Source organism: Arvicanthis niloticus, chromosome 21, assembly GCF_011762505.2.
Source record: "Arvicanthis niloticus isolate mArvNil1 chromosome 21, mArvNil1.pat.X, whole genome shotgun sequence".
Lineage (NCBI taxonomy): Eukaryota > Metazoa > Chordata > Mammalia > Rodentia > Muridae > Arvicanthis > Arvicanthis niloticus.
In genome coordinates, this window is record NC_047678.1 from 31,251,771 (window position 1) to 31,276,640 (window position 24,870).

The 24,870-nt window shown below is 39.9% G+C and overlaps 1 protein-coding gene across 2 annotated transcripts in view; it reads left to right on the forward strand.

The window, feature by feature from the left end:
• Window positions 1–24,870, forward strand: part of Setd2 (SET domain containing 2, histone lysine methyltransferase) — an 89,701-nt gene that overhangs the window by 63,234 nt on the left and 1,597 nt on the right. The window contains exons 15-20 of one of the 2 annotated variants that reach the window (XR_013105588.1): window positions 168–837; window positions 4,659–4,793; window positions 9,539–9,678; window positions 11,369–11,480; window positions 18,266–18,317; window positions 23,143–23,223. Coding sequence is in view for 1 of the 2 variants with exons in the window: in XM_034483764.2 (XP_034339655.1) it covers window positions 168–837; window positions 4,659–4,793; window positions 9,539–9,678; window positions 11,369–11,480; window positions 23,143–23,223 (1,138 nt within the window). In the remaining variant the exon portion in view is untranslated. The remainder of the gene's footprint in view (window positions 1–167; window positions 838–4,658; window positions 4,794–9,538; window positions 9,679–11,368; window positions 11,481–18,265; window positions 18,318–23,142; window positions 23,224–24,870) is intronic. The other variant, XM_034483764.2, reaches the window with a different exon arrangement.

The window sequence follows — 24,870 nt, forward strand, 5'->3', positions numbered from 1 at the left end:
GTTGAATTTAAGCAGTCTCTGCCTTCATTTACTAATTTTGAGTGTGAATTTTAGGCATTGTCAAATTAGACTTGATGTGGTTAGTGGTTTTTTCATGAATGACTTACTGTCTTATGTTTTGATTATATCCATGATTGGTAACTTTTTGTGGTATTATTTTTTTGTAGATACGATACACCAACTTCTAAAAAGAAAGTACGAATTAAAGACCGAAACAAACTTTCTACAGAGGAGCGCAGGAAATTGTTCGAACAAGAGGTAGCACAGAGGGAGGCTCAGAAGCAACAGCAACAGATGCAGAACTTGGGGATGACATCCCCACTACCCTTTGACTCTCTGGGATATAATACCTCTCATCACCCCTTTGCTGGGTATCCACCAGGCTATCCCATGCAAGCTTATGTGGATCCCAGCAACCCTAACGCTGGAAAGGTGCTTCTGCCCACACCTAGCATGGACCCCGTGTGCTCCCCTGCTCCTTATGATCACGCTCAGCCCTTGGTAGGACACTCGACAGAATCCCTTGCTGCCCCTCCATCAGTGCCAGTGGTACCACATGTGGCAGCCTCTGTGGAAGTTTCCAGTTCACAGTATGTAGCTCAGAATGAAAGTGTGGTACACCAAGACTCCAATGTTCCTGTAATGCCAGTACAAGCTCCAGGCCCAGTCCAAGGACAGAATTACAATGTCTGGGATTCAAACCAACAGTCTGTCAGTGTACAACAACAGTATTCTCCTGCACAATCTCAAGCAACCATATATTATCAAGGACAGACATGTTCAACTGTCTATGGTGTGACCTCTCCTTATTCGCAGACAACTCCTCCAATTGTGCAGGTAATTAATGGCAGAACTTCTCTTTTGTAAATTAAAGTCTGTTAATACCATGCTAATTAGATCTGGTATAAGAGAAATTCTGTTGTTGATAACCTTATTTCATTTGAAATGATAGTTGATCTGATATGAAGGAAGAAGTTCAATTTTGTTTGTTTCTTGGTACTAGAGATGAAACCTTGGGACTTTTGCATAAAGTCACCAGGCATTCTCCCAGTGCATTATAACCCAGACCTTGGAGCCATTGTATCTCTATCAGTTATCTACTGTGTATAATGTCTAATAAGACAATAGTATGTCACAGTTTCCATGAGTAAGGAATTTAGAAGCAATTTACTTACCTTGATGATCTGGTCGTGAACCATGGAATTAAGAGTCAGACTATTTTCTAGGATTGTAGTTATCTGGAGGCTAGATTAGGAATGGAGGATTTACTTTGCAGTTTATTCACAACTGAGGCTTCCCAGTAGGACTACGCACAGTTCCTGTTACTTTACCATATTCTGTTCATCACACAGGGAGATAGGGGAGATTGCCTAAGAGTGTACATACCAGGTGCCAGTAATCACTGGAGAGCTGTTAGGAAGGCTTTACCACTATAATCTATAATGAAAGTATACTTACTGAACCCTTAGTTTACTTTACATATTCTTTGTTTTGTTTGTTTGGGACAGGGTTTCTCTGTAATAGCCTTGACTGTTTTGGAACTCACTCTGTAGACCAGGCTGCTCTCAAACTCAAAAGATTTGCCTGACTCTGCCTCTCAAATTCTGGGATTAAAGGCGTGTACCACCACTGCCCGCCTATTTATGTCTCCTGAGTAGTAGATAAGTGGATTCTCTCCTCTTTCTTTGAATTAGTTGACCAGAAGTGATTTAGGAGGTTGGGTAATGAGAAACATGTAACATGCTGGTTGGTGTTTATTTTGACTCTCAGCTATCAGCTATCATCTACCGTATTTTTGGAGAAGATGCATATATTCTTGAGTCTTTGTTTCCTCATCTGTAAAATGGCAAAATGCCTTAAAATAATTTAATTTTTTTTTGCATTAAGATGGTAGATGGTATTAATGATGAATTTCAAAATCCTTAGTCCTAGTTATTATGCAGTTATCTTACTACTGAAAGAAGTGTTAACATTAATGTGCTGTGAAATACAGCTGGGCGATGTTCATCTGTTATCTGGGCTAGAGATATAATCTTTAGTAAGTGGCCTTAAGCTCTATGATGTTCAAACTCTGCTATTTACCATAACAACACATGGGAGACTGAGAGTTACAAGTTGTGATACTCATGATGATATAATAATATGTGGAATGCAAAAATTAAATTTGCAGTAACTTTAAAATTTCTGCATGAGGCTGCAAAGGTGGCATAATGGTTAAGAGCACTTGCTGAGTCCCTAGAAGACCTGAGTTTGGTTCCCAGCACCCATGTCAGACAGCTCAGCTGACAGGTGCTTGTGGGTCTGTTCTAATGTATCTGACAACAAATCTTTAGAATTTCTGCATGGTGAGCTTTTGTCAGGCAAATTTTGATGATCATGGTATCACTAAGGGTCAAGGAATTTAGCTTCCAAAATACTAGGTCCTTGCTATACCCATTGTATGCTTGGCTTCCTGTTTTCTCTAGAAATAACATATTTCCCCTGGGATTTGTTGGGGCTTTTGGGGGGACTAGGGGGTTGTTTGTTTTTATTTTCATTAACTTGGTTTTTGGTCTTGGAATGGTGGTGCATGCTTGTAATCCCAGCATGGTGGCAATCTGAGACAGAAGAATAATGAGTAATTTTTACATTACTCAGAATAAGTTAAAAAGCCTGGACCTTTTTAACTTATTCTGAGTAATGTAAAAATTCTTTAACATGGTCTAATATAGTAATATCATCTGACATAATAATCTAAATGGTTCACTTTGGTTGCTCTGGTAAAGAAAATAATGATAGTTAATGGGCAAAGTAGAGCAGTTACAAGATCGTTGAGTAATCTACCCAAGAGAGCAGGGTTAGTTGTGCATGACATCCATGTGAAAGAATGTATAAAGACAGAGCTAGCAGATTTTGTTAATAAGTTAGATTGGGAAGACAAGCCAGGTCTGTCCTCCCTCCCTCCCTCCCTCCCTCCCTCCCTTCCTCCCTCCCTCCCTCCCTCCCTCCCTTCCTTCCTTCCTTCCTTCCTCTCTTTCTCTCGTTCTACAGTTCTCTGCAGTATCTGGTGTTTAACTGAGTTACAAAAGATCCAGTTAACCAATTTACTGCCTCTGGTTACTCCATAACATTAAACTGAAGTCAGGACTACCAGCATGTAAAAGTGTACCTGAACACATGACTTGGGGCTTATATTTTCTTTCAAACATTAATAATCTTTTGTTGCTGGTACCTTCTATTTTTATTGACTTCTGATTATTATCTGGGTGTGTATTAAGTTTTTTAAAAGTCTTTTTGATGGCATATTTCCTATCTAACTCTGGTTTGGGATCTGAGCTCAGGCTGACTCCATTTACCCTGTTCTTGTGACATCAGGAAATACTTTCTGATGAGGGGCATTCTCGTTGAAAGTTCAATTTCCTATTATTAGCCTATGATTTTAAATATCTGATTATATTCCAATATCATATTCTATTCGAGATAGTTTGGATTCACATTTACAAAGAGGCAGAGAATAATATAGTACATATGGGAAATGACCCAAGGACCATTGCCAGTGAAAACAGCCCCATCTCAGAGGAAAATGTTAACTGGGAACACTTCTTTTGTTAGACTACCTATGTTTTATTCATTGCCCCTAAGTGGAGAATTTAAGCTATACATTTGGATTCTTAAGACAGTTTTGAAAACTTTGATACTAACTCCTTGAGGATTATTTCTTAGAAGCTGGATGAATTCCTGTGGATAGTTTCCTTATTAATGTTCAGAGATCCACTTGCCTCTGTCTCCTGAGTGCTGGGATTAAAGGCCTTTGCCTCTATAAACCAGCTCTCAAGAGACTACATGTGAACAAATACTGTATCTGATGCTGTTAGAGCTGGAAGGGTTTTCTGGATTCATTTTTTTTTTTTTTTTGTATAAATCAGTGTGAATTATGAATTTTAGATTCATTATATTCTGCTATCTTTAGAAATTTTATTATTTAAACTTTTTTAATTTAAATTTTAATTTAACTTACTTAATTTAAACAAATATTAACTTAATATTTGAAATGAACAGAGAGGTGTGTGAGAAAGTGTGTGTCGGGGGTGGGGGGTGGGAATGGGTATGTCTAGTGTGTCTGAGTATTTAGATCCTTGGAACAGCACTTGTCATTCTAGTTTCCCTGAGAGTTAAACAGACAGTTACAATGAATAAAAAAAGGGAAGGGTTTGTCTATTTACTTTTGTGCCAGATGCATTGATGTGAGATTGAAGTAAATGACTTATTTGGTGATACACATCTTTAATCCCAGCACTCAGAAGGCAGTTCTGTGAGTTCAAGGCTAGCCAGAGCTACATAATGAGACTCTTATCTCAAAAACCAACAACAAACATAAAACCAAAATGTTTCATGATAAGTTTTTTTTTGTTTGTTTGGTTTTGGTTTTGGTTTTTCGAGACAGGGTTTCTCTGTGTAGCCCGGGCTGTCCTAGAACTCACTCTGTAGACCAGGCTGGCCTTAAACTCAGAAATCCACCTGCCTCTGCCTCCCAAGTGCTGGGATTAAAGGTGTGTACCATCATTGTCCAGCCAAGAAGTATCTTTTTAAAGCTTGTGTCATATTGGAAGTCAGTTAATGTCTCACATAATAGGATCCAGAGAAATATAAGTTATGACTTTGTTTGTTTTGTCTTCTAGAGTTATGCCCAGCCAAGTCTTCAATATATCCAGGGACAGCAGATTTTCACAGCTCACCCACAAGGAGTGGTGGTACAGCCAACTGCATCCGTGACTACAATAGTTGCACCAGGGCAGCCTCAGTCCTTACAGCCAGTAAGAAATATTTCACTTGTTAACTCTCGCTGGCTGTATATGTCTTTACAAAAAATTCTTTTCCAATATTTTTTGTAATTTATATGGCTACTCGTTTTACCAGACTACCATGAAGTGTCACGTTCTGTGAAATGACTACCATATATATTGGGTAGGATACTTTTTGTTATTAATCCTGAATAATCTTATATTTTTATATATTAACTTTTGAAATAATTTTTCTAGACACAAGGCAGGGAATGATGGTGTTATATAACTATAATCCCAGTACTCTGGAAGATCATGAGTTCAAGACCAGCCTGGACTACATAAATGAGTTGAAGGGCAGACTGGGTGTCATAGCCAAAATGCTGTCTTAAAAGAACTAATTTTGGGCCCAGTGAAGTAACTTTCGTAATGTCCTTGCTATGCAGGCCTGACAGCCCAAGTTTGAGCCCCAGACTTCTGTAAAGGTGGAATGGGAGAACTGATCAACAGTTGTCTACTCGAATACCCCACTCTGGGGTGTTGCATGTGCCTGCACTCACACACATCTCACACACAGTAAAATCATTTCAAAAATGCCCTCCCCCACCCCAAGTATCTGTATTTACTTAGTACTAAAATATGATATTTAATGGACTAGGTTAGAGATGTAGAATTATGTAACATACTTCATTTTGTACATTGTATAATATTATCCTGAAACACATATAGAAGGATACAGTAAAATCTTGGTGAAATATTATTATGGTTTTTAGTAAAATAGGATTGTAATTGGAATGGGAAGGACTAAATACAAGTACTGTGATCACACTGTATTAGAACACCTAACAGTTTGGAGAAGACTCAGAGCAGTCTGACAGTTGTTAACTTTAAAGAAACAGGAAAAATAGTGAAGATAGTTAAAATGCTATATGTGAAACAATGGAAAATAAGCTATCATGAGCCTGTAAGGCTTTTTAGTATTTGAGGGCTTGCTATAAGTTGGGCTCTCTGGTTATAAACTGACATTCTAAATAAGGGAGAGGATGGTCACCATCTGTCTTAGTCTCCAATCTATTGCTCTGAAGACACCGTGACCAAAGCAAAGCAACTTCTTCCTCTTCCTCCTCCTCCTCTTCCTTCTTGGAGTGGGGTGTTCAGATACAGGATTTCCCTGTAACTTTGGCTGTCCTGGAGCTCAAAACATAGACCATTCTAGCCTCAATGTCACAGAGATCCACCTGCCTCTGCCTTCTGGAGTGCTAGGATTAAAGGGGTGAGGCACTACCACTCAACCTGTTTTTATTTGACAGGTAACTCTTATAAATGAAAGCATTTAATTGGGGACTCAATTACATTTTAAGGCTACACCTAATCCTTCCTAACAGTGTCATTCCCTGGTGACTAAGCATTTAAATATATGAATTTATGGGAGCCATTCTTATTCAACCACCACATTTCACTCTGTGACCCTCATAGGCTTATAGTCATATCACAGTACAAAAATACATTCAGTCCAACTTCAAAAGTCCTATATTCTCAACACTGTTTAAAAGTTAAAAATCTCTGAGACTCAAAGACAACATTTTAACTCTAATCCCCTATAAAAGCCAAAGGAAGAAGCAGATCACATACTTTCAGCATACAGTTGCACAGGATATACATTACCATTCCAAAAGGGAGGAAAGGAAGCATAATGAGAAAGTACTGAACCCAAGCCTAAAACCAGCCAGGCAAATTCCAAATCCTACATTACCATGTCTACTCTCAAAGCACTCTTGGTGGCCAGTTCCTTCCAGCTTTGTTGACTGCAGTACATGGTGCTGGTTTAAACCCAGTGTGCAACTTTCCTTGATAGGTATCTCATGACTCTCCAAAGTCTTTGGATCTCCAATACAACCTCAGGTCATCTTCCCACCTTCATGTAACAGCTTCTGTAGGCCTCCACACAGGGATACCCTTGACACATGCCTGGCTTCTGCAGCTTTTCACAGCTGCAGAAAGAGTTCTGCAACCCCTTTCTTGTGTCCTCCTCTTAGAAACCAGAATTCTGCTGCCTAAGGCGCTGGAACTTGGCCCCACTGCTGAATTACATTTGCATCAGCTTTCTGTGGTTGAAAGGAATTTCCTTCACTGCTTAAGCTTCTCTTTCTTTCATTCCTTTCCATAAGTTAGAAGCTTAGCTGGGTAGGGTCTTGTCCTGAGGTCACCATCCCATTTACTCTATTTAGTTAGCGTCAGGCTTCTCTTTAAACTTTTAATGTCCCTATGCACTGGACTTAGCTTCATTAGACTTCTTGTTGTTCCTTTTTCTCCTCAAACTGTACATTTTGTATTTCTCTTTCTCTAGCTTGCTCCTTTTCAATATAGATCTGAATATGACTGATTATTAATAACCACATGACACAATCAATACTAGGTTGTCTTGTAATCTCTGTGAAGGCCATTAATCCAAAACTCAGTTTATCCTCAGGCAGACTTTTAGGGCAAGAGTAGAAAACAGTGACATTCCACCCCTCACTCCCACACCAAAAAAATGACAAGAATGGTCTCTAGGCCACCTTCTAATATTTTTTCTCTCTAAAACCTCTTGAGTCCAGCAGTCATCATCTGCATGGCTCTCAGCCCCCTGTCTCTGTATGTCCTATTAATCCCTGCTTAAAGCATTCATCTGCTTTCCTAATTCAAAGTCCACATTGCACCAACAAGCAGCTTGGTCAGGCCAGTCATAGCAATATCCTGCTCCTTGGTACCAACTTCTATCTCAGTCAGTGTTTTATCGCTATGAAGAAGGAAGAAAGCATTTTATTCAGGGGTGCCTTATAGTTTCAGGGGTTTAGTCCATTATCACGATGGCAAGAGAACATTGCAGCATGCATGATGCTAGAACAGTAGCTAAAAGCTACATCTTAATCCACAGGCTGAGAGGGAAACACTGGGTTAGGTATGGGCTTTTGAAACCTCAGAGCTCACTCCCAGTGCCTTCTAAGCATTCCAATTATATGAGCCTGTGGGGACCATTTATATTCAAACAACCATACTTTGAATCATATTCAGAGTAGTCAAACTTTAGCTTTATTTTAAAAATAACAACACTGTGGTAAAACTTTGTGAGGTGGCTTGTACCTATAATCTAGCACTTGCAAGACAGGAGAGTTGACATAAATTTTAAGCCTGTCTGAGGTATGTAGTGAGTTCTAGGTCAAAAGTTGTCTCAAAAAGAAATTTTTAAAAAGGTTTTTAAGGATTTGATTTGAGGAAGGATAGAACTGTTTCTAGATAGGGGAAGGATTAGTAATTTGATAGTCACTAATAATTTAAAGTAATCTTAAGGGACATAGAAGCATGGTGGGGAAAGGTGATTTTGTTTGACTACAAAGACCTAGATCTATGGGAATTAAGAAAATGAGTCTGAAGCTGGGTCTAAACTTTCAGCTACACTAAATTGTATAGGGATATACTAAAGAACATACAAACTAGGAATGTTCAAAGATACATGATTGTTTAAAAGTGAAAGCATTTCATGTGAATCTGGAGTCTCAAATCTTTCCTTAATAGTTGATGCAAAGCTGGGCGGTGGTGGCGCACGCCTTTAATCCCAGCACTTGGGAGGCAGAGGCAGGCGGATTTCTGAGTTTGAGGCCAGCCTGGTCTACAGAGTGAGTTCCAGGACAGCCAGGGCTACACAGAGAAACCCTGTCTCGAAAAACCAAAAAAGAAAATATATATATATTTGATGCAAAGATAAAGCTGAAAGCTACTCTTCATTAATCGTTTTACATAAAAGGAACATTAAAAGATATATATGTTAAGATGGTGATTATATTAATTTATTAGGGCTGCTATTACAAAATGTTATAGACTGTGTGGCTTAAACAGCACAAATTCATTTTTAATAGTTCTGGAGACTGGACATCTAAGATAAGGATGACAGCACAATTAAATTTTCCTGAGAGCCTCTCTGCTTAGCCTGCAGAAGTATCCTCACACACTCTTCCTCTTGTCATGTTGCTTTTTCATGGGTGCTTTTGACCTCATTGAATCTTAATTACTTCTCTGTAAAGAGGCTCTCTGTCTCCCACTAAAGTCACATTGGCATTGGGGCTTCAACACATGAATTTTGGGGTAACACTTTGGTCAGTTATAGTGATTATTAGGTTTTTGAAAGTGTAGTATTTCTGGAGAGAGAACTCAGTGGTTAAAAGTGTAGTTAAGAAAAAAATAATAGCTGAAATTTCATAACTATTTAAGCAAAGTACAGAAAAAAGTACAGTAGATAAAATGTTACCATCCTGCTTTCCAGGTTAGTTTATGTATGTCTGTGTCGAGTACCACATAGATTACAAAAAGGCATCAGATCCCCTGGAACTGTAAAGTTGTTAACTACTATGTGTGGGGACTGGGCGTCAAACCCAATTTTTCTGCAAGAAAAACAAGTGCTCTTAGCCACTGAGCTCTAATATGGAATTTTATATGCCATTAGTATTGGCTCTTTTAGTCATTGCTAATTGGTTTGTTTGTATTAAAGCTGGTAAATGTTGATCTAAATGATGAGTTGTTAAATATTTTTATGATGTGATGCTCTCAGTCATGGCTTGAAGAGGTCCCTAAGGATCTTCATATGTATTGTCTTGTTAACTATTTCCCATAGTATACCTTTCCTTTATCCTTTTTGAGGGAAGCTAAATATATACTTTTTTTATTGCTTAAGTAGGTATTTTACCCTATTACATATGGAAAGAAATATCACTGATCAAAAATATATTTATATACTTTTTTAGCCTGAAATGGTTGTAACAAATAATCTACTGGATCTGCCACCCCCATCCCCTCCAAAACCAAAAACGATTGTCTTACCTCCCAACTGGAAGACAGCCCGAGATCCCGAAGGGAAGATCTATTACTACCATGTAATCACGAGGTAAGAGGTTTCACTGGGTATCTCACATCTGGTTTTACTTGGTCAGCTATGCTGCCAGCATGACGTTTGATATTTATTGGCTTCTCACTAACCTAAAGTTGGACTGCTGAATTTCTAGAATTCCATGTGGGTAAGGAAGTAAAGGTCACATGTGTTTGAGGGGTGTATACAAGCACAGCCACTCAAGGTTAGTCTGTGGTGGTGTTCCTGAGGAATCCAAAATGTGTTTTGTTTGCATTTGAGGCTTGCTGATTAGGCTATCTTGGGAGTTATCAAGCTTTAGATATGCATCTGCCTTTTTTCCTCTGGTGCTGGTATTATAAGCATGTCACAGACCAGCTTTTTAAATAAGGTTTCATGGGATTGAACTCAAGTTCTCTTGCTTATGCACTGAATACTTTGCCAGCTGAGCCATCTCCCTGTGTGTGCCCTTTGTTCCTATTTGAGATGGATTCATGTAGCACAGGCTGGCTTTGAATGCCTGATCCTCCTGTCTCTGTCTCTCAAGTGCTGGGACTGGAAATGTGCACTGCCATGCCCAGCTTCAGAGTCACATCTGGAAGTGCATGCCAGACTTTAGACTTTGCCCTTTAAAAGTATGCTTTGGTATATCTACCATATTGCATTTATTTAGAGTGTGTATGTATATGTGCATGTGTACTAGGTCATGCATGTAGATGTCAGAGGACAACTTGGAGAAGTTTGTTTTTTAATTTTACTTTATGTGCATTGGTGTTTTGTCTGCGTGTATATCTGTGTGAGGGTGTCAGATCCCCTGGAATGGAGTTAAAAACAGTTGTGAGTTGCCATGCGGTTGCTGGGAATTGAACCTGGAGTCTCTGGAAGAGCAATCAGTGCTCTCAATCACTGAGCCATGTCTACAGCCCTACACCTGTTTTGGGTTTTTTTGTTTGTTTGTTTGGTTTGGTTTGGTTTTTCTTATGTGAATTTCAAGGACTGAATTCAGGTCATTAGGCTTGTTTGAAAAGGTGATTTTACCCACCAAGTCATCCCCACAGCTTCAGTTTTACTATTTTAACTATTATTGCCTTTATGATTCTCTGATGGCTGGCTTTGGACTCTTGACTGTGAATACCCTCACTACAAGTCTAGCTTTATTAATTAATTGATTTACTTATTTAAATCAAGCCAGGTGTGGGGGTACATCCCAGCATTGGAAAGTACGTAGAGGCAGGTTGTCTAAATAGAGAGTTTCAGGAGAGCCAGAGCTGTATAGTAAGCCCCCCCCCTTTTTTTTTTTTTTCTTTCTTTTTTTTTTTTTGCTTCAGTTACACAGTAGGTATAGTAGGTTACTGAGCTCTTTGTCTGCTTTGCATACTTTTTCTTTTTAAACCCAGGATATATCTAGTACACTGAGCCATTTGAAAAGCAGACAAGATGTTTGTTTTTCTTATTGTTGTCAGTACCTGGTCAGCATTATAACATAATTGCCTTCAAAAGTTTGATGAGATTAAATAATGTTAAAAAAATATATATCTTTAGGCTAGAGCCATTGCTGAGGAGAAGCTATCAGAACAGATCTCCATTTTACAGTTCTGACTTATCAGTGTCCTGTTACATATTAAGTTTTTAAAATTCTATGCCAGGGCTGTCTGGTTGTTTGTTTGTTTGTTTTGTTTTTTTTGTTTTTTTCACCCATGACAGCTTGGCTGTTCTTACCTTCTTCTAGACAGACTCAGTGGGATCCTCCTACTTGGGAAAGCCCAGGAGATGATGCCAGCCTTGAGCATGAAGCTGAGATGGACCTGGGAACCCCAACATATGATGAAAACCCCATGAAGGTGAGTGTAGCTTTTATGTGCCCTCATCATTTGAGCATCTGTGTCCTTTCATTCACTGAAGTAACCATAAAGTTCTGGGGTTTTTTCTCTTTGGAAAAATGTAAAAAGTTCAGGGCTGGAGAGATGGCTCAGCAGTTAAGAGCACTGGCTTTTCTACCAGCGGACCAGGTTTCAATTTCCAGTCTTACACAGCAGGTTACAACTGTATATAACTCCAATTTCAGGTGATCTGATACCTTTACACAGACATACATGCAGGTAAAATACCAGTGCATATGAAATTTAAAAAAAAAAAAATGTCAAAGTTCTACTGTATCAGAGGAGAGATTGAAGTCAAAGAGAAAGAAAGACCATTTTAGACATTCAAGGACTCAGATGCATATTGACTTCATATGATACTTAAGGAATATATTTCGGAGAAAATGAGAGGCCCCCATGGTAATTATACTCCAATACTCCTTTATAATTTTTTAGTATATTAGTTTTTTTTCTTCTTGATAGTGAGTTGTATACATGGTTTCTTTTTATTTGTACTTTGTTTATTTTTTGAAGCATAAACTGTCTAGCCCAGGCTATCCTCCACCTAGTGATCTTGTTGTGTTGGGATTACAAGCATGTGCCAACATTCTGCTTGTTTTGCCTTTTTAAGTTGAATACTATAGTGGACATTGTAGTTCTGAGATTGGTTAGATCTGGAATGAATTTAAACTGGTTATGTTAAAACTCATCAAAGGGGTCATGGAGATGTCATAGTGGATAAAGTACTTGCTGCACAAGACTGGTGACCTAGGTTCAGGTCCCTCAGCACTCCTACAGTACAATGGGGAGACACAAAACAGGAGGGAGTTGCTTGGAAGCTCCTGGGCCAGCTAGGCTAGAATACACAGCATACTGGCAAGAAATAATAAGAGAGACCCTGCCTCAAGAAAAATTGGCCTCGCCGGGCAGTGGTGGCGCACGCCTTTAATCCCAGCACTTGGGAGGCAGTGGCAGGCGGATTTCTGAGTTTGAGGCCAGCCTGGTCTACAGAGTGAGTTCCAGGACAGCCAAGGCTAACAGAGAAACCCTGTCTTGCAAAACCAAAAAAAAAAAAAAAAAAAGAAAAAAGAAGGAAAAAAGAAAAATTGGCCTCAAGAAAGAAAAATCAAACCATTGCATATGTGGTATTCCCATATTTAAACACGTCATACACACAGGTCAATAATGAATGGATAATTGATTTTCACCAAAGGAGCCAGAACTGGTGGTGGTTCACACCTGTCATTATTAAGTAGGAGAATTGCAAATTTTAGGCCAGCCTTAATTATACAGCAAAATCCTGACTGAATGAAAACAAAAAATAAGCAGCAAGTGCTAGTCAGGTGGCTCAGCAGGTTAAGGCCCTTACTTCTGAGGTAGATGGTCTGTTTGATCCCTGGAACCCATGCTGGAAGGATAGAACTTAGAATGAGAAATTGTCTCTGGCTTTCATGTGCTCGCTTTGGCATGTGTGCCCCCACACAAATTCAAAGATACTAATAATAAACAACAAAAGAGGCACTTTTTGATTCTCAAAGGGAATTAAACTTTGTTGTTTAAGCTTTTAGGCAGAAGACACTATAGAAATGCTAGAGAAAAGAACACAGGAAACATTGTACTCTTCGTCTCTTTGAGATAGTCACTGAGGTTAGAGCTGGCTTCAGTGGAAAACAAGTGCTTGCCTGTTTATAAGGAATTGTCCTTATTTATCAGCAAGACTAAATTATCTCCAAGGATGAATTACTTAAATCAGAAGTCATTCTGTGTGTTTTAAAACCTGAGGATTTTAGTTTTTCCTAGGACATAAGTGGAGGCACTTAACTTACTAAGGATGGGTAGAAAAGGGGAGAAGAAAAAAAGAACAAGAATGAAAGACGCCTAGGAGTGGATCCATTCCTTTTGTGTGTCATTAACTCTTCTAGGAAATGTCTTGATTCCTGCACTGTGTGTTTTACAGCAGCTCATGTTGTGACCCTGGCTAGCCTGGAACTCTCTGTGTAGACAGTGATCATGTGTGTGCTTCTGCCTCCTACTTACTGGGTTTATGGGCATGTATGTGTTGCTAGGCCAGACTGAACTTAATTTCTTCTCATTTGTTAGGTATCTTCCATATGAACCAAAGCTTTGGGAGAGCTTTGGTATTTGAAGAATACAAAGGGATCCTGAGACCTAAAACTTTCAGAACTACTGTTTTAAGATTTGTAATAGGCATATTATATCACAACCAGCTTCCATCTTTCACTATACCACATTCCTGTGATAATTATAACTTATTTTTTCTGGGAGTGTAACTGTTCATTATGTTTTTTCGTTTATTTTCTCATGTTAGTGAACCTCACAATATATGACTACATTTCATTTTAAACTGTTAATGGTAGGATATAGCTGCGGTTAAGATTCAGGTTTGGACTAGAAGAGGTACACATCATTAGTGGTACAGGTATTTAGCATGTATGAGTGTAGACTTGATTCTTTTCACCCATGTCCACATTAACAACCACAAACAAGTTTGATTTAAAATGTTAAAAAAAAATTTAAACCTTTATTTAGGGAGGTCCTGTTTTTATCTACTATTTAGCATTTCCAATAATTCATCTTTTGGTGTAGAATTTTGTTTCCATCTGTTGTTTGTTTGGTTGGTTTTGAGACAGGGTTTCTCTGTGCAGTCCTGGCTGTCTGGAACTCACTCTGTAGACCAGACTGGCTACTTGGGTGCTACTACCACTCAGAATCATTTTCTTTTATCTTGAAGTATTCTTTAGTATTTCAGATCTACTGGTGATGAAGTTTTTGAACTTGTTTTGTCTGGAAAAAAGAAAAAAATCCTATCCCTTTAAAAAGTATTGCGTAGGCCAAGTGTGGTGCTTCATGCCTTTAATTTCAGCACTGGGGAAGCAGAGACAGATGGATCTCTTTAAGTTCATGAATTTGAGGCTAGCCTAGTCTACAGAGTAAGTTCCAGGACAGTCAGGACTACACAGAGAAGCCCTGTCTGTCTCTGTCTCTCTCTCTCTCTCTCTCTCTCTCTCTCTCTCTCTCTCTCTCTCTCTCTCTCTCTCTTTCTTTCTTTCAAATGTCCGAGTAACTAGTTCTGTTTTGGTACAGCAAAATTGAGCAGATCAAACCAAAAGAGAGAGAGATTCTACTGTTCTCATATTCCTCTACCATGTATACAAACGTAGTCCAGAGAGCTATACATTTAGGGTTTCTCTGTTTTTTTGTAATTTGGTTTTTGTTTCACTTTTGTATTGAATAATAATCCATTGTGTGATTGTACCACTGTTTACCCAGTTACTGCTGAAGGACATCTCACTTTGCTTCCAGATTTGGTTTCTTTGGGTAAACACCAGGAACATAATTGCTGAATTACATGGTAGGGATATGTTTAGCTTTGTAGGAAACGTCCAGACTCTTATTTGAAGAGTGTTGTCACTGGATATAGAAGTCTAATCCTGTCCTGTCCTGTCCTGTCCTATCCTATCCTATCCATATAGAAGTTTTACCTGCCTGTATGTTTTTATATCACAAGACCAAAAGAAGGCATCAGATCTCCCAGGAACTGGAATCACAGGTGGTTGTGAGCTGCCATGAAGATGCTGGGAATCAAACCCAGATCCTCTGCAAGAGCAGCCAGTGCTTTTAACCAATGAGCTGTTTCCTTAGTCCCTGGATACCTGGATATAGAATTTTAAATTGATACTTTCCCTCTCTCCCTCCTTCCTCCCTCCCTCCCTCCCTCCCTCCCTTTCTTTATTTATTTTGAGGCAGGGTCTTTATACATGATCCTGTCTTTCTTGGTCCTTGCTGTGTTAGACCAGGTTGGCCTCTAACTCACAGAGTCCACCTGCCTCTGCTCCTGAGTTCTGGAACTAAAGACATGTGCCTGGCCTACTTTTCAGTTCTTAAAGATATTATTCTTTTTTGTTTTGTTCAGACAGGGTCTTGCTCTGTAGCCTGATCTTATCTTGAACTTGATGTGGTCTTGCTGCCTTTTGTTCCCTGAATTCTGAATTGTCACCACACCCTGCTTATAATTGTTCTCATGAGAAGATGCATTTCTTTCTTCTTCCTTATATATTATTTCTCTTCTATTTGATTTTCAACAACTTTAACTTTTACTTTTCAGCTTTCTTTGTGTTTAACTTTCTTGTGATTGATTCCACTATTATGAACCTGTATTGATAATGTTCATCACACCATTATTTTTTCTAGTCTGTTTTGGTACTGTGCTGTGCTTTCTCTGCAAGTCTCACTTGTATACATGTCGTTAGACAGCTGAATTTTTCATAGGCCACTGAATCTCTCATTTTCGTTTTGTTTTCAGTTTGTGTAGTTCCTGTTGTCTTCTCTTTAAATAAAGATTACTGATGCTGCTATTGATGATAAGCTAAATTCATCCAGAGGTTTTTCAGGTTTCAAGTATGCTTCTGTTATAAAAGTTTGCTTTTGTTTTGTTTCAAGACAGGGCTGTCCTAGAATTTACTGTGTAGAGCAGACTGGTCTCAAATTCACAGACATTTTGCCTGCTTTTTCCTGTTTGGGTGCTGAGATTAAAGATGTGTGACAGCACACCCAGCTGTCTTAGTCTCTGGCCTATCATCTTTACATTTTCTTGTGTTTCTAGTGTAAGCTCTAGACTGAAGCTTTCTGGGCTCTGCTAACCACTGTGTTGAGACATAGTGGATGAAAAGGCAAGTTCTCTCTGACCTTTCAGCCGTTGTTTCCCTGGAGCGTAAGGGCAAAGGTGTGGGGTAGTCAGTTTTTGGATCCTTTTAGACTATGATCTCTGAACAGGCGTTTGTCTAGATTGGATAGCTAGAACTACCTTCGCTGTATCGCTCTTAGCATGCTACAGTTGTGTTCGTGTACCTAGCATATGTATAGGCAGGACTATGTATTCCCTTGGTGTCTTGATTTAGATTATAAGCCCTTCAGAGCCATACCTTGCATCATTGTAACAAGTTTTGGTCAATTCACAAACCTTGTATGATACATAGAGATTGAAAGACACCTGAAACTGGGTCTTCCTCATCTTCAGCTTAGAATGCTGCTGGAGTAGAAGTTTGTGCCGGGTGTTTTAAGGTGCTTAAAAGATATATATCTTTTAAGAATACATATATCAGAGATGTCACAGGAATGGTAATTTTACCTGTATGATTAAGGTCTGAGCATTTGAGACAAGTTTTATAAAATCATAAAAAATCAAAATCGAAATAGTCAAAACTCTGGAGAGTAAAAATTTGGGTATATATGTAATACTGGGCAAGACAGAAACATAGAAGAGTAGACTTGGCTGTGGGTTCCTGGTAGAATTACTTACTTATTAAACATCATGCCTTGGCTTCTGTTCTGATCATGGTCCCAAAATGGCAAACAAAAACACACACCTCAGTAAAGTATGTCAAGAATAAATTGTCTGAGGTCTGCAAATGGGATTAATATGCAGCAGGTATTTGGGAACATATGTTTGATGCAGCGGAATCAGTCAATCAAATATGTGTCTCTCTAGTGAAACAGGCTTGTTTAAAATTGTGACAGATGAGAATATAGAGTATTATTTTGGTCTAGCAGAGTAAGGAACTAAGAGTCACAAAGAGATATTTGAGATGTCTTTTTAAAGTTCAGCAAACCAGGTTGGATATGGTGCTATACCCCTTTAATTCCAATACTGAGGAGGCAAAAACAAGCTCTATGAGTTTGAGGCCAGCCTGGTCTCACACTAAGTTCCAGACCAGCCAAGGCTTTGTGATGAGGCCCTGTCTCAAAACAAACAAACAAAACAACAGAAAAGATTTAAGCAAACTAAGAAGATAAAGAAGCAAAAAATGGCCCCGTGTTATCCGGTTTAAGTACAGGTGGAGAAGATCCCATCGTTCAGTTAAGTATCAGGGATGGAGGAAAGGGTGACCAGAAATTTGACAAATTCATTGTGGAATTTGAGCTTATTGAGTTCAGGGTAGAAGTTGAGAAAACTCATTTCAGATATAGAAGCTTAAAAATGATAGCTTTACTTTATGAACACTCAGGCAGCTAGTCCGGCATCTGAACCATATCCCTAAAAGGGAGATTGTACAAAATTCTTTAAAAATGGGAACATAAAGTGACAAGGGAGCTGGGGGGGACCCACAGTATTTTCCAATTGTAATTTGATATTATGGGTTAAGCACAGAGAGTACCATTGGAGACTGGGTTGCATCCAGTGATCTGGGTTCAAGAGCCTTACTTAGTTCATACTCAAATTTACACACCTTCGTTAGATAGCAGCAATTTCTATATTCTTTACTGGTTAACGGACAATTAAAACATTTGGAGAAGTGTGATGGGTGTTGGTTCCTAGGCCTGGGAGCATGTACTCATTTGAACTTACAAGCCAGATGGAGAAGTGTCCTTAAGATGTCTGGACTAAGACAACTGTTCACATCAGATGCTCTTCAGCTATAGGGAAGTTCCTAGCTCCCCTAAGGCCTGGAACCTTGAGTTTAGTTTCTCTCTGGAGTCTGAAAACTAAATGGTAGTACTTAGAATAAGTTTCTTTTGCTTGTTCCCAACAAACTATTTGAGCCTTCTGCAGGATTCAGAATAGGAATGTGGTCCACAATCCAATTAAGCTTATCATGTGGCTCTTCTACTCACAGAATGTGTGCTACAACAAACTAGGGGACGGTGTAAGGTGGGCACAGAGCGCTGGAAAGTGCTGGGTGGTAGTAAAAGCTTTTGATGATTAGACTGAGCACCTATTAGAGCCTTCCTTCTCTGTTTCCCTCCAGTGTGTTCCCTACTCTTGACCATCTTGTACTCTCTTCCATCATCCATCATGTGGTGAGTGTTAAGTCAAACCTTCTTGAGACCTCAGAACTGAACCATGTTGACTGCTTGCACAAGTGAGAGAGCAGTGTACTTGCTTCTACCTCCTGGATTAACGTTCATCTCAAGGTTCCATAGATGTCCTGTGTTACAAAAATAGTTGCAGATGGTAGGATCTGCAGCCAAGAGGTTTTTCAGTTGTTGATCCTGTTTTGTTTTAGAGTTGGAACTATTTGCAACATGGTTTTATACAATATCACTAATGAAAAAGGAACACAAGACTCACATTTAAAGGAAGTGGTTCAAGTTATTCAGTTAGCATTGTGTCTCACCAGCTCTAGGCCTGCCTTGCACTTGTAGGTGAGGTATGTGGGTAGAGACTGCTGGTTCCTACAGTGATTGTCTAACTTCTGTTTTCCTCTGAAACAACCATTACTAGAATTTTGTTGGTGAGGGCCTCTTTTCTGCCATTTCCTGCCCCTGATTCTTTTTTTTTTTTTTTTTTTTAAACAAATTAAGAAGCAAAAGCAGCAGCTTTCTCTAAAAGCATCAGTCGAATGCTATTTGGTGTTTCTGAGAGTGATAACAATTATGTGGCAAGTTTCTGTGTTCTCAGAGACTTCTTTCTTGGTAGTTAATGTAATATGCAGCCATGTGTGTGTGTTGGAGAACTGAGGTTGACCTCAGAGCGCATATTCTTGATGACTCTGCTTCTACTTCTAGATCCATGCTGCCACCAAACACTCATTTCTCGTTGAGTAACCTATTTGCTTTGATTCACTTTACATCCTGCTCACTGCCCCTAAGTAATCTTTTATATTTTACATTCTAAAGAGGATTTAACTAAATGTATGAGAGAAAAGATAGAGGTGAATGGTCTTCTCTCCTTTTCAGAGCCCATCTCTGTAACTTAAGTCCTCTTCTCCCCTTAAAAAGCACAGAGGCTTTTGACTTAATTGTGTCTATATGTCTAATAAAGAACAGAGTTTGCTTTTGTCCTATCATTCATTTTCTTTGTGAGTACCAGGGCCACACAGGCTTAAAGCCATCTACTAATGAATGCAGATGAACTCAAAGTTCCAGTGATGTGAAAGTGCTGAGACTTCATCTCTTGTCATTTGCAAACACGAAGGCTGACAGCAGGATCAGCTTCTAAAAACAGGCTGGTTCCGCCCAAGGCCTCTTTCCTGCTCACTTTGTTCTATGCGTTCATCTGACTGTCACATAGGCTCCCACCGTTACCCATTGACTTCATGTATCATGTGACCCAAATTAAGGAAAAGGCAAACTGCTTTTTTTTTTTTTTTTTTTTTTTAATGAGTTGTCACTATAGTATAGTGGTTTTCTCAAATGTTAGTGAGACTGCTTTCCCTACAGGTATGTGTTCTAACCTATCATGAGTTGAGGGCCATTCAGTCCAGTCTGATGTCTTTTCTGGTGTTTAAGAATTTTTTTGTAGGCAGTAGGAGTCTGTTGTTGGAAATGCTAAAATATCTAGTGGAACTGTTGGAGAATTGGGAGGATCCCAAAATTTTTCCTGGCAGTAACAAGTATTGTCTTTGGCTCTAGCTTTACTTCTTTGCTTGGCATTGGACTTAAGTGTTAGTGCCTGAAGTGATTCCCATGCCATACAGACACGAACTGGTTAGCTCATGAGTATCACTTCTCCCAAGAATTCTTAGTTGTATTTCATGGTTGGTTTGATAGACAAGTCTGGCATCCTTCATTTGAACACATTTTCTCTCAGTACCAGCTGCTCGGCATGAAAAGCACATGAGTGTCCCCTGAGCTCAGTGCACAGGGCTTTATCAGTGTGGTTTTAAGGCTCTCCTGGTATTGCCAAGTTGAATTGAATTAGAAAGTGACCAAAGTGCATTGAATTTCTTTAACTTTCTTTTTTATTTTAGGTGTATGAGTGTTTTGCCTGCTTGTATGTCTGTATACCACTTGTGTGCCTAGGGCTTGTATAGGCCTGAAGAGGGTATCTGATGCTCTGGAACTGGGGTTAACAAATGTTTGTGGGCTGCTATGTGGGTGCTGGGAATCAAACCTGGGTTATTTGGAAGAGCAGTCCATGTTCTTAACTGCAGAGCCATCTTTCCAGCCCCTCTTATTCCCTCACCCCCATGTAGACCAGGTTACCTTGAATTTGCTAAGTGGCCAAGGATGACCTTGAACCTACTGATCCTCTTGTCTCTGCCTCTCAAGTGCTGGGATTACAGGCATGCATTACCATGCCAAGTCTATGCAGTGCTGGGGATCAAATGCAGGGCTTCCTGCATGCTGGGCAAGTACTCTACCAACTGAGCTACAAACCTAGGCCCAGATTAACTTAACTTTCTGAAAACACATTCTATTTAAAGCAGTGGTTCTCAACCTTCCTAATGCCCGCAACCCTTTAATACAGTTCCTCATGTTGGGGTGATTTCCAATCATGACATTTCTGTTGCTACTTCCTAACTGTCATTTTGTTACTGATATGAATCCTAACGTTCTGTGTGAACCGCCTGTGTTAGTTCACTCTTATGAGAAGGGTTGTTGGGCAGCTCTCAGGGGTCAAAACCCACAGGCTGAGAACTTACTTCTTGCTTTAAAAAAAAATAGTATATATAGTTTTTTGTTTGTTTGTTTGTTTGTTTTGTGCTTTAAAAAATAGTATATATAGTTTTTTGTTTGTTTGTTTGTTTGTTTTGTTTTGTTTTTCGAGACAGGGTTTCTCTGTATAGCCTTGGCTGTCCTGGAACTCACTCTGTGGACCAGGCTGGCCTTGAACTCAGAAATCCACCTGCCTCTGCCTCCAAAGTGCTGGGATTAAAGGCATGTGCCACCACCGCCTGGCCTAATTTTTTGTTTTAAAGGGTGATTCTATTCACTCTGTCATCCTGGCTGTACTAAGGCTTACTGCATAGCCTAGGTTGGCCTTGGAGTTATTTGAAGCTATCCTCTTGCCTCAGCTTCTCAAGTGCTGGTAGCGCAGGTATAAGCCACCGTGCTCATATAGTCAGATAATTCTGGATTTCTGGCTACCTGATATTTTACTGAATAATATATGCATGCCAGAGGGGACACTGTAATCACTCTTAGGACAAGCTGTGTGGCACACTTGTAAGCCCAGTGTTCAGGAACCTGAGGCAGAAGGAACTACAAGTTTTTGGACCTGTCTAATGACAAGAAAAAAAGATTCCAAATCAAAATAGAAAATCGAGTTTTTGTTTCACTTTTTCCGGGGGGGGGGGGGCTGTTTAACCCCTCATCCCTACCTCCCATATAGCCATAGGAGGAGAGTAGGGAAATGGCAAATATATATGCTAAGCCTTTCTAACTGGTCAGCTCTGGGCAATCCAAAAGCCACTTTTTAGTAGAGGGACTTGCAGGGCTTCCTCGACACGGAATCTTTGTACTGTGTGCGGACATAGGTGAGACAGACTGCAGCATGGAGCTTGGGTATAAAAACTGCATCGCTGTAAACTGCTAGTGAAAATGTGAGCAGGGCTTGGAGAGAAGGCTTACTGGTTAAGAAGAGCACATAACTGTCCTGCAGTGGAGCCGAGTCAGTTTCCAGAAACACATTGAGTGGGTCACTGACAAGTCCAGCTCCAAGATAATCTGATGCCTCTGGCCCACATGGGCACCCACACTCACGTGCACATATCTACACACATGAGTATGCATAATTAAAGATAATAAAAATTAGATAAAAGTACGGGCTAGAGCCAGGCAGTGGTAACACATACCTTTAATCCCAGCACTCAGGAGGCAGAGGCAAGTAGGTCTCTGTGAATTCTAGGCTGGCCAGCCTGGTCTACACACCAGGTTCCAGGATAGCCAAGGCTACGTAGAAAAACTCTGTCTCAAAAAAAGAAAACAACAACAAAATAGGGTTTAGACTGGTGGCTGAGTGGTTGAGAGTACCCGTTGGCTCTAAGCTGAACAGATATAACTCTAGGTATAATTCTAGTTCTCAGAGAGACCAGACATGTATGTGCTGCCCATATACATATACTCAGATGTATATAAATTAACCTTAATTTTTTCTTATTAGAAACACTATAGCATCAGCTGATAGTCCTAGAGCGTGAAAACTTTTATTCCAAGAGGATTGTTCATAATTATTTTTTTCCATGGGAAGGACATTCTAGTTGTGTGCACATGGCTTGTATGCTAGGGCTGATAGCTCATGACCTCTTGGTCTTGGTAGGCAATTTGGTATCCTATCCTCTGGGGTTGCTAGAAAGGTGTATTTCTAAATTTATCATCATCTTGCCACTTTGGGAAAAAGGTATTAGTGGTCTTAGCATCTACTCATGTATTCCCTGACATGAATGGCACCCATGCCATGTCTACTGCCAGTGTCATACATCACTCCTTAGTTTTGTGTTTATTTGGAGCTTTTTTGAGACAGGGTCTCTTGTTCCTTGTGTTGAGACTATTGTTTGTAATCTAGGCAGCTCCACTTTGGAAGGAAAGGTGGAAGTCCCAAGGATCTTGTGGAGCATTTAACTTTGTTCTGGAATGCTAGCATGTCAGAACCTAGAAAGGGTGCATAACTGAGTGTAGATGCTGCACGTCCTGCAGAGTGAACACCTGTGAAACAGCTCGAATGTGTAGCTACATAAAAGATTAAAGATGGAGCTTTGATTTACGGTGGAGGATTGAAATTAGGCTTAGAAGGAGGCCAGAGTCAGGTGGTCGATTTTGAAACTGTTAGTCAAGGAGCCTCCTCCAGACCTTGTCCTTTGGTCAGGTTAGTCCTACTAGGGGAAAGACATGTGAGTTCTGGAATAGTAGGCCATCACCAAACTGACACCTCATGTCAGCACTATTGTGTTTCTCTTTCTAGACATCAAAAAAGCCCAAGACAGCAGAAGCAGACACCTCCAGTGAGCTGGCAAAGAAAAGCAAAGAAGTGTTCAGAAAAGAGGTAAGGTTGGAAGATGTGGAAAGCATATCCCCTGTCCTGCTGGGAGCTCTTTGTGTCTGGCCTAAGTATATGCATCTGTCTTGTCTGAAGATGGTTTAGCTTGTATCTCTTGACCCAAAGTCCAGAATTCCATAATTGTTTCCTACTGGCCTGAGAAGAGTCCATCTGCCAGTATAGTTGCTGTTTCACTGTGGGTCTTCTATAGCATCTCAGACAACATTTTTATATATATATATATATATATATATATATATATATATACATATACATACATACACACACACACAGCTATATATATACAGTATTAGGCTTGTTGCAGTATTGGGTGCTTCCTTACTTACTTGCATGGTTTGACTATGTAGTTGTTTATGATGACACATTGTAATGTCCCTTTACAACTAGTAAGCACTCTGGTATTTGATACAACGGCCCTTGAGATAAACAAGACTGAAATTGTTATTCTTAGAGAAACTTTTAAGATCACAACTCTTAAGTTGAATTTCAGGTCCTCTGATCAAACTATAGTTCTCTTCCTGTGCTGTCTCCTGCTTGCTCCATCCTTTCAGTGTCTCTCTACCTGTGAGGACACTAAAAGTTACGAGAGGGGTGCCATGACACGTGTGTGGAGCTTATGGGAATCAGACTCAGACCATCAAGCTCAGTGATGGCCTTTGTCCACTAAGCCATCTCACCAGCTCCCTGATTCTAAACTCTAGACTTCATTCGTTGAAAGGGTTCACAGTGTGTTCAAGTTAACAGACCTGTGAAGAACCACAGCTGTGTGAAAACTGGGCCATGCCAGGGTTGGAGACCAGTGCTTAGAATGTCATGAAAGGCTCTTGAATCTAAGTTAGAAACTGGTCAGATGGATCAGGAAGGAAGGTAAATGTAGCATGAGAATAAACAGAAGCTAGAATGTGTCACCTCTTTCCGAAAGTCATAAATGTTGAGCACTGGTCACCTGAGGGGTGTGGAGCCTAAGGCTGGACACTTTTATGCCCTTGCGTGTACTGCTTTGTGTTGAGATTTAGGGAACCACTGATTTGAAGCTGAGAACAATCAGAGCCTTGACTAAGGAGAGGTGGGTTGCGAGGGGGAAAATGTGGAGGCCAGGCAGTCACAGAGCATCCTTTGAGTAAGAGGTTCATCCAGCCAGCTGTGGTAGTTGAACAACCAAAGGCAGTTCAGATGGCTAGTAGACATAACAGGGTCACAGAGTTTTAGGGATGGAGCGGCCCTGCCCTGTTTGGGGCACTTCCTTGAAGCAGCTGTCAGTGGCTTCTGTCTTCCTTTTCCTCTGTGACCTTATACCATAATTGCTTGGTCTTGATCCTGACACCTTAAAAAGTTATCTCTGTAGGACAAACCTTACAGAAGTAGCCCAGAAGAGGGCATTGGAGATGGCACGTCCTGCCCTGGATCATCCTTCTGGCTGTTACCCACGTGTCCATATGTTTTTGGTGGTTATGGTCTGTGTAATACTTACACGCTTGAAGAAACTTTTGAGGGCAAAATGCCTACCTGGAGATTCTAGGGTTGCAAAGCCTTCTGGTAACTCAAAAATAGCTGTTCTGCTCCGCTTTGCCTCCGGGTTCTAGCGAACCTAGCCACTGACTTCATAGGAGTACACAATGCTAGACAAGTACT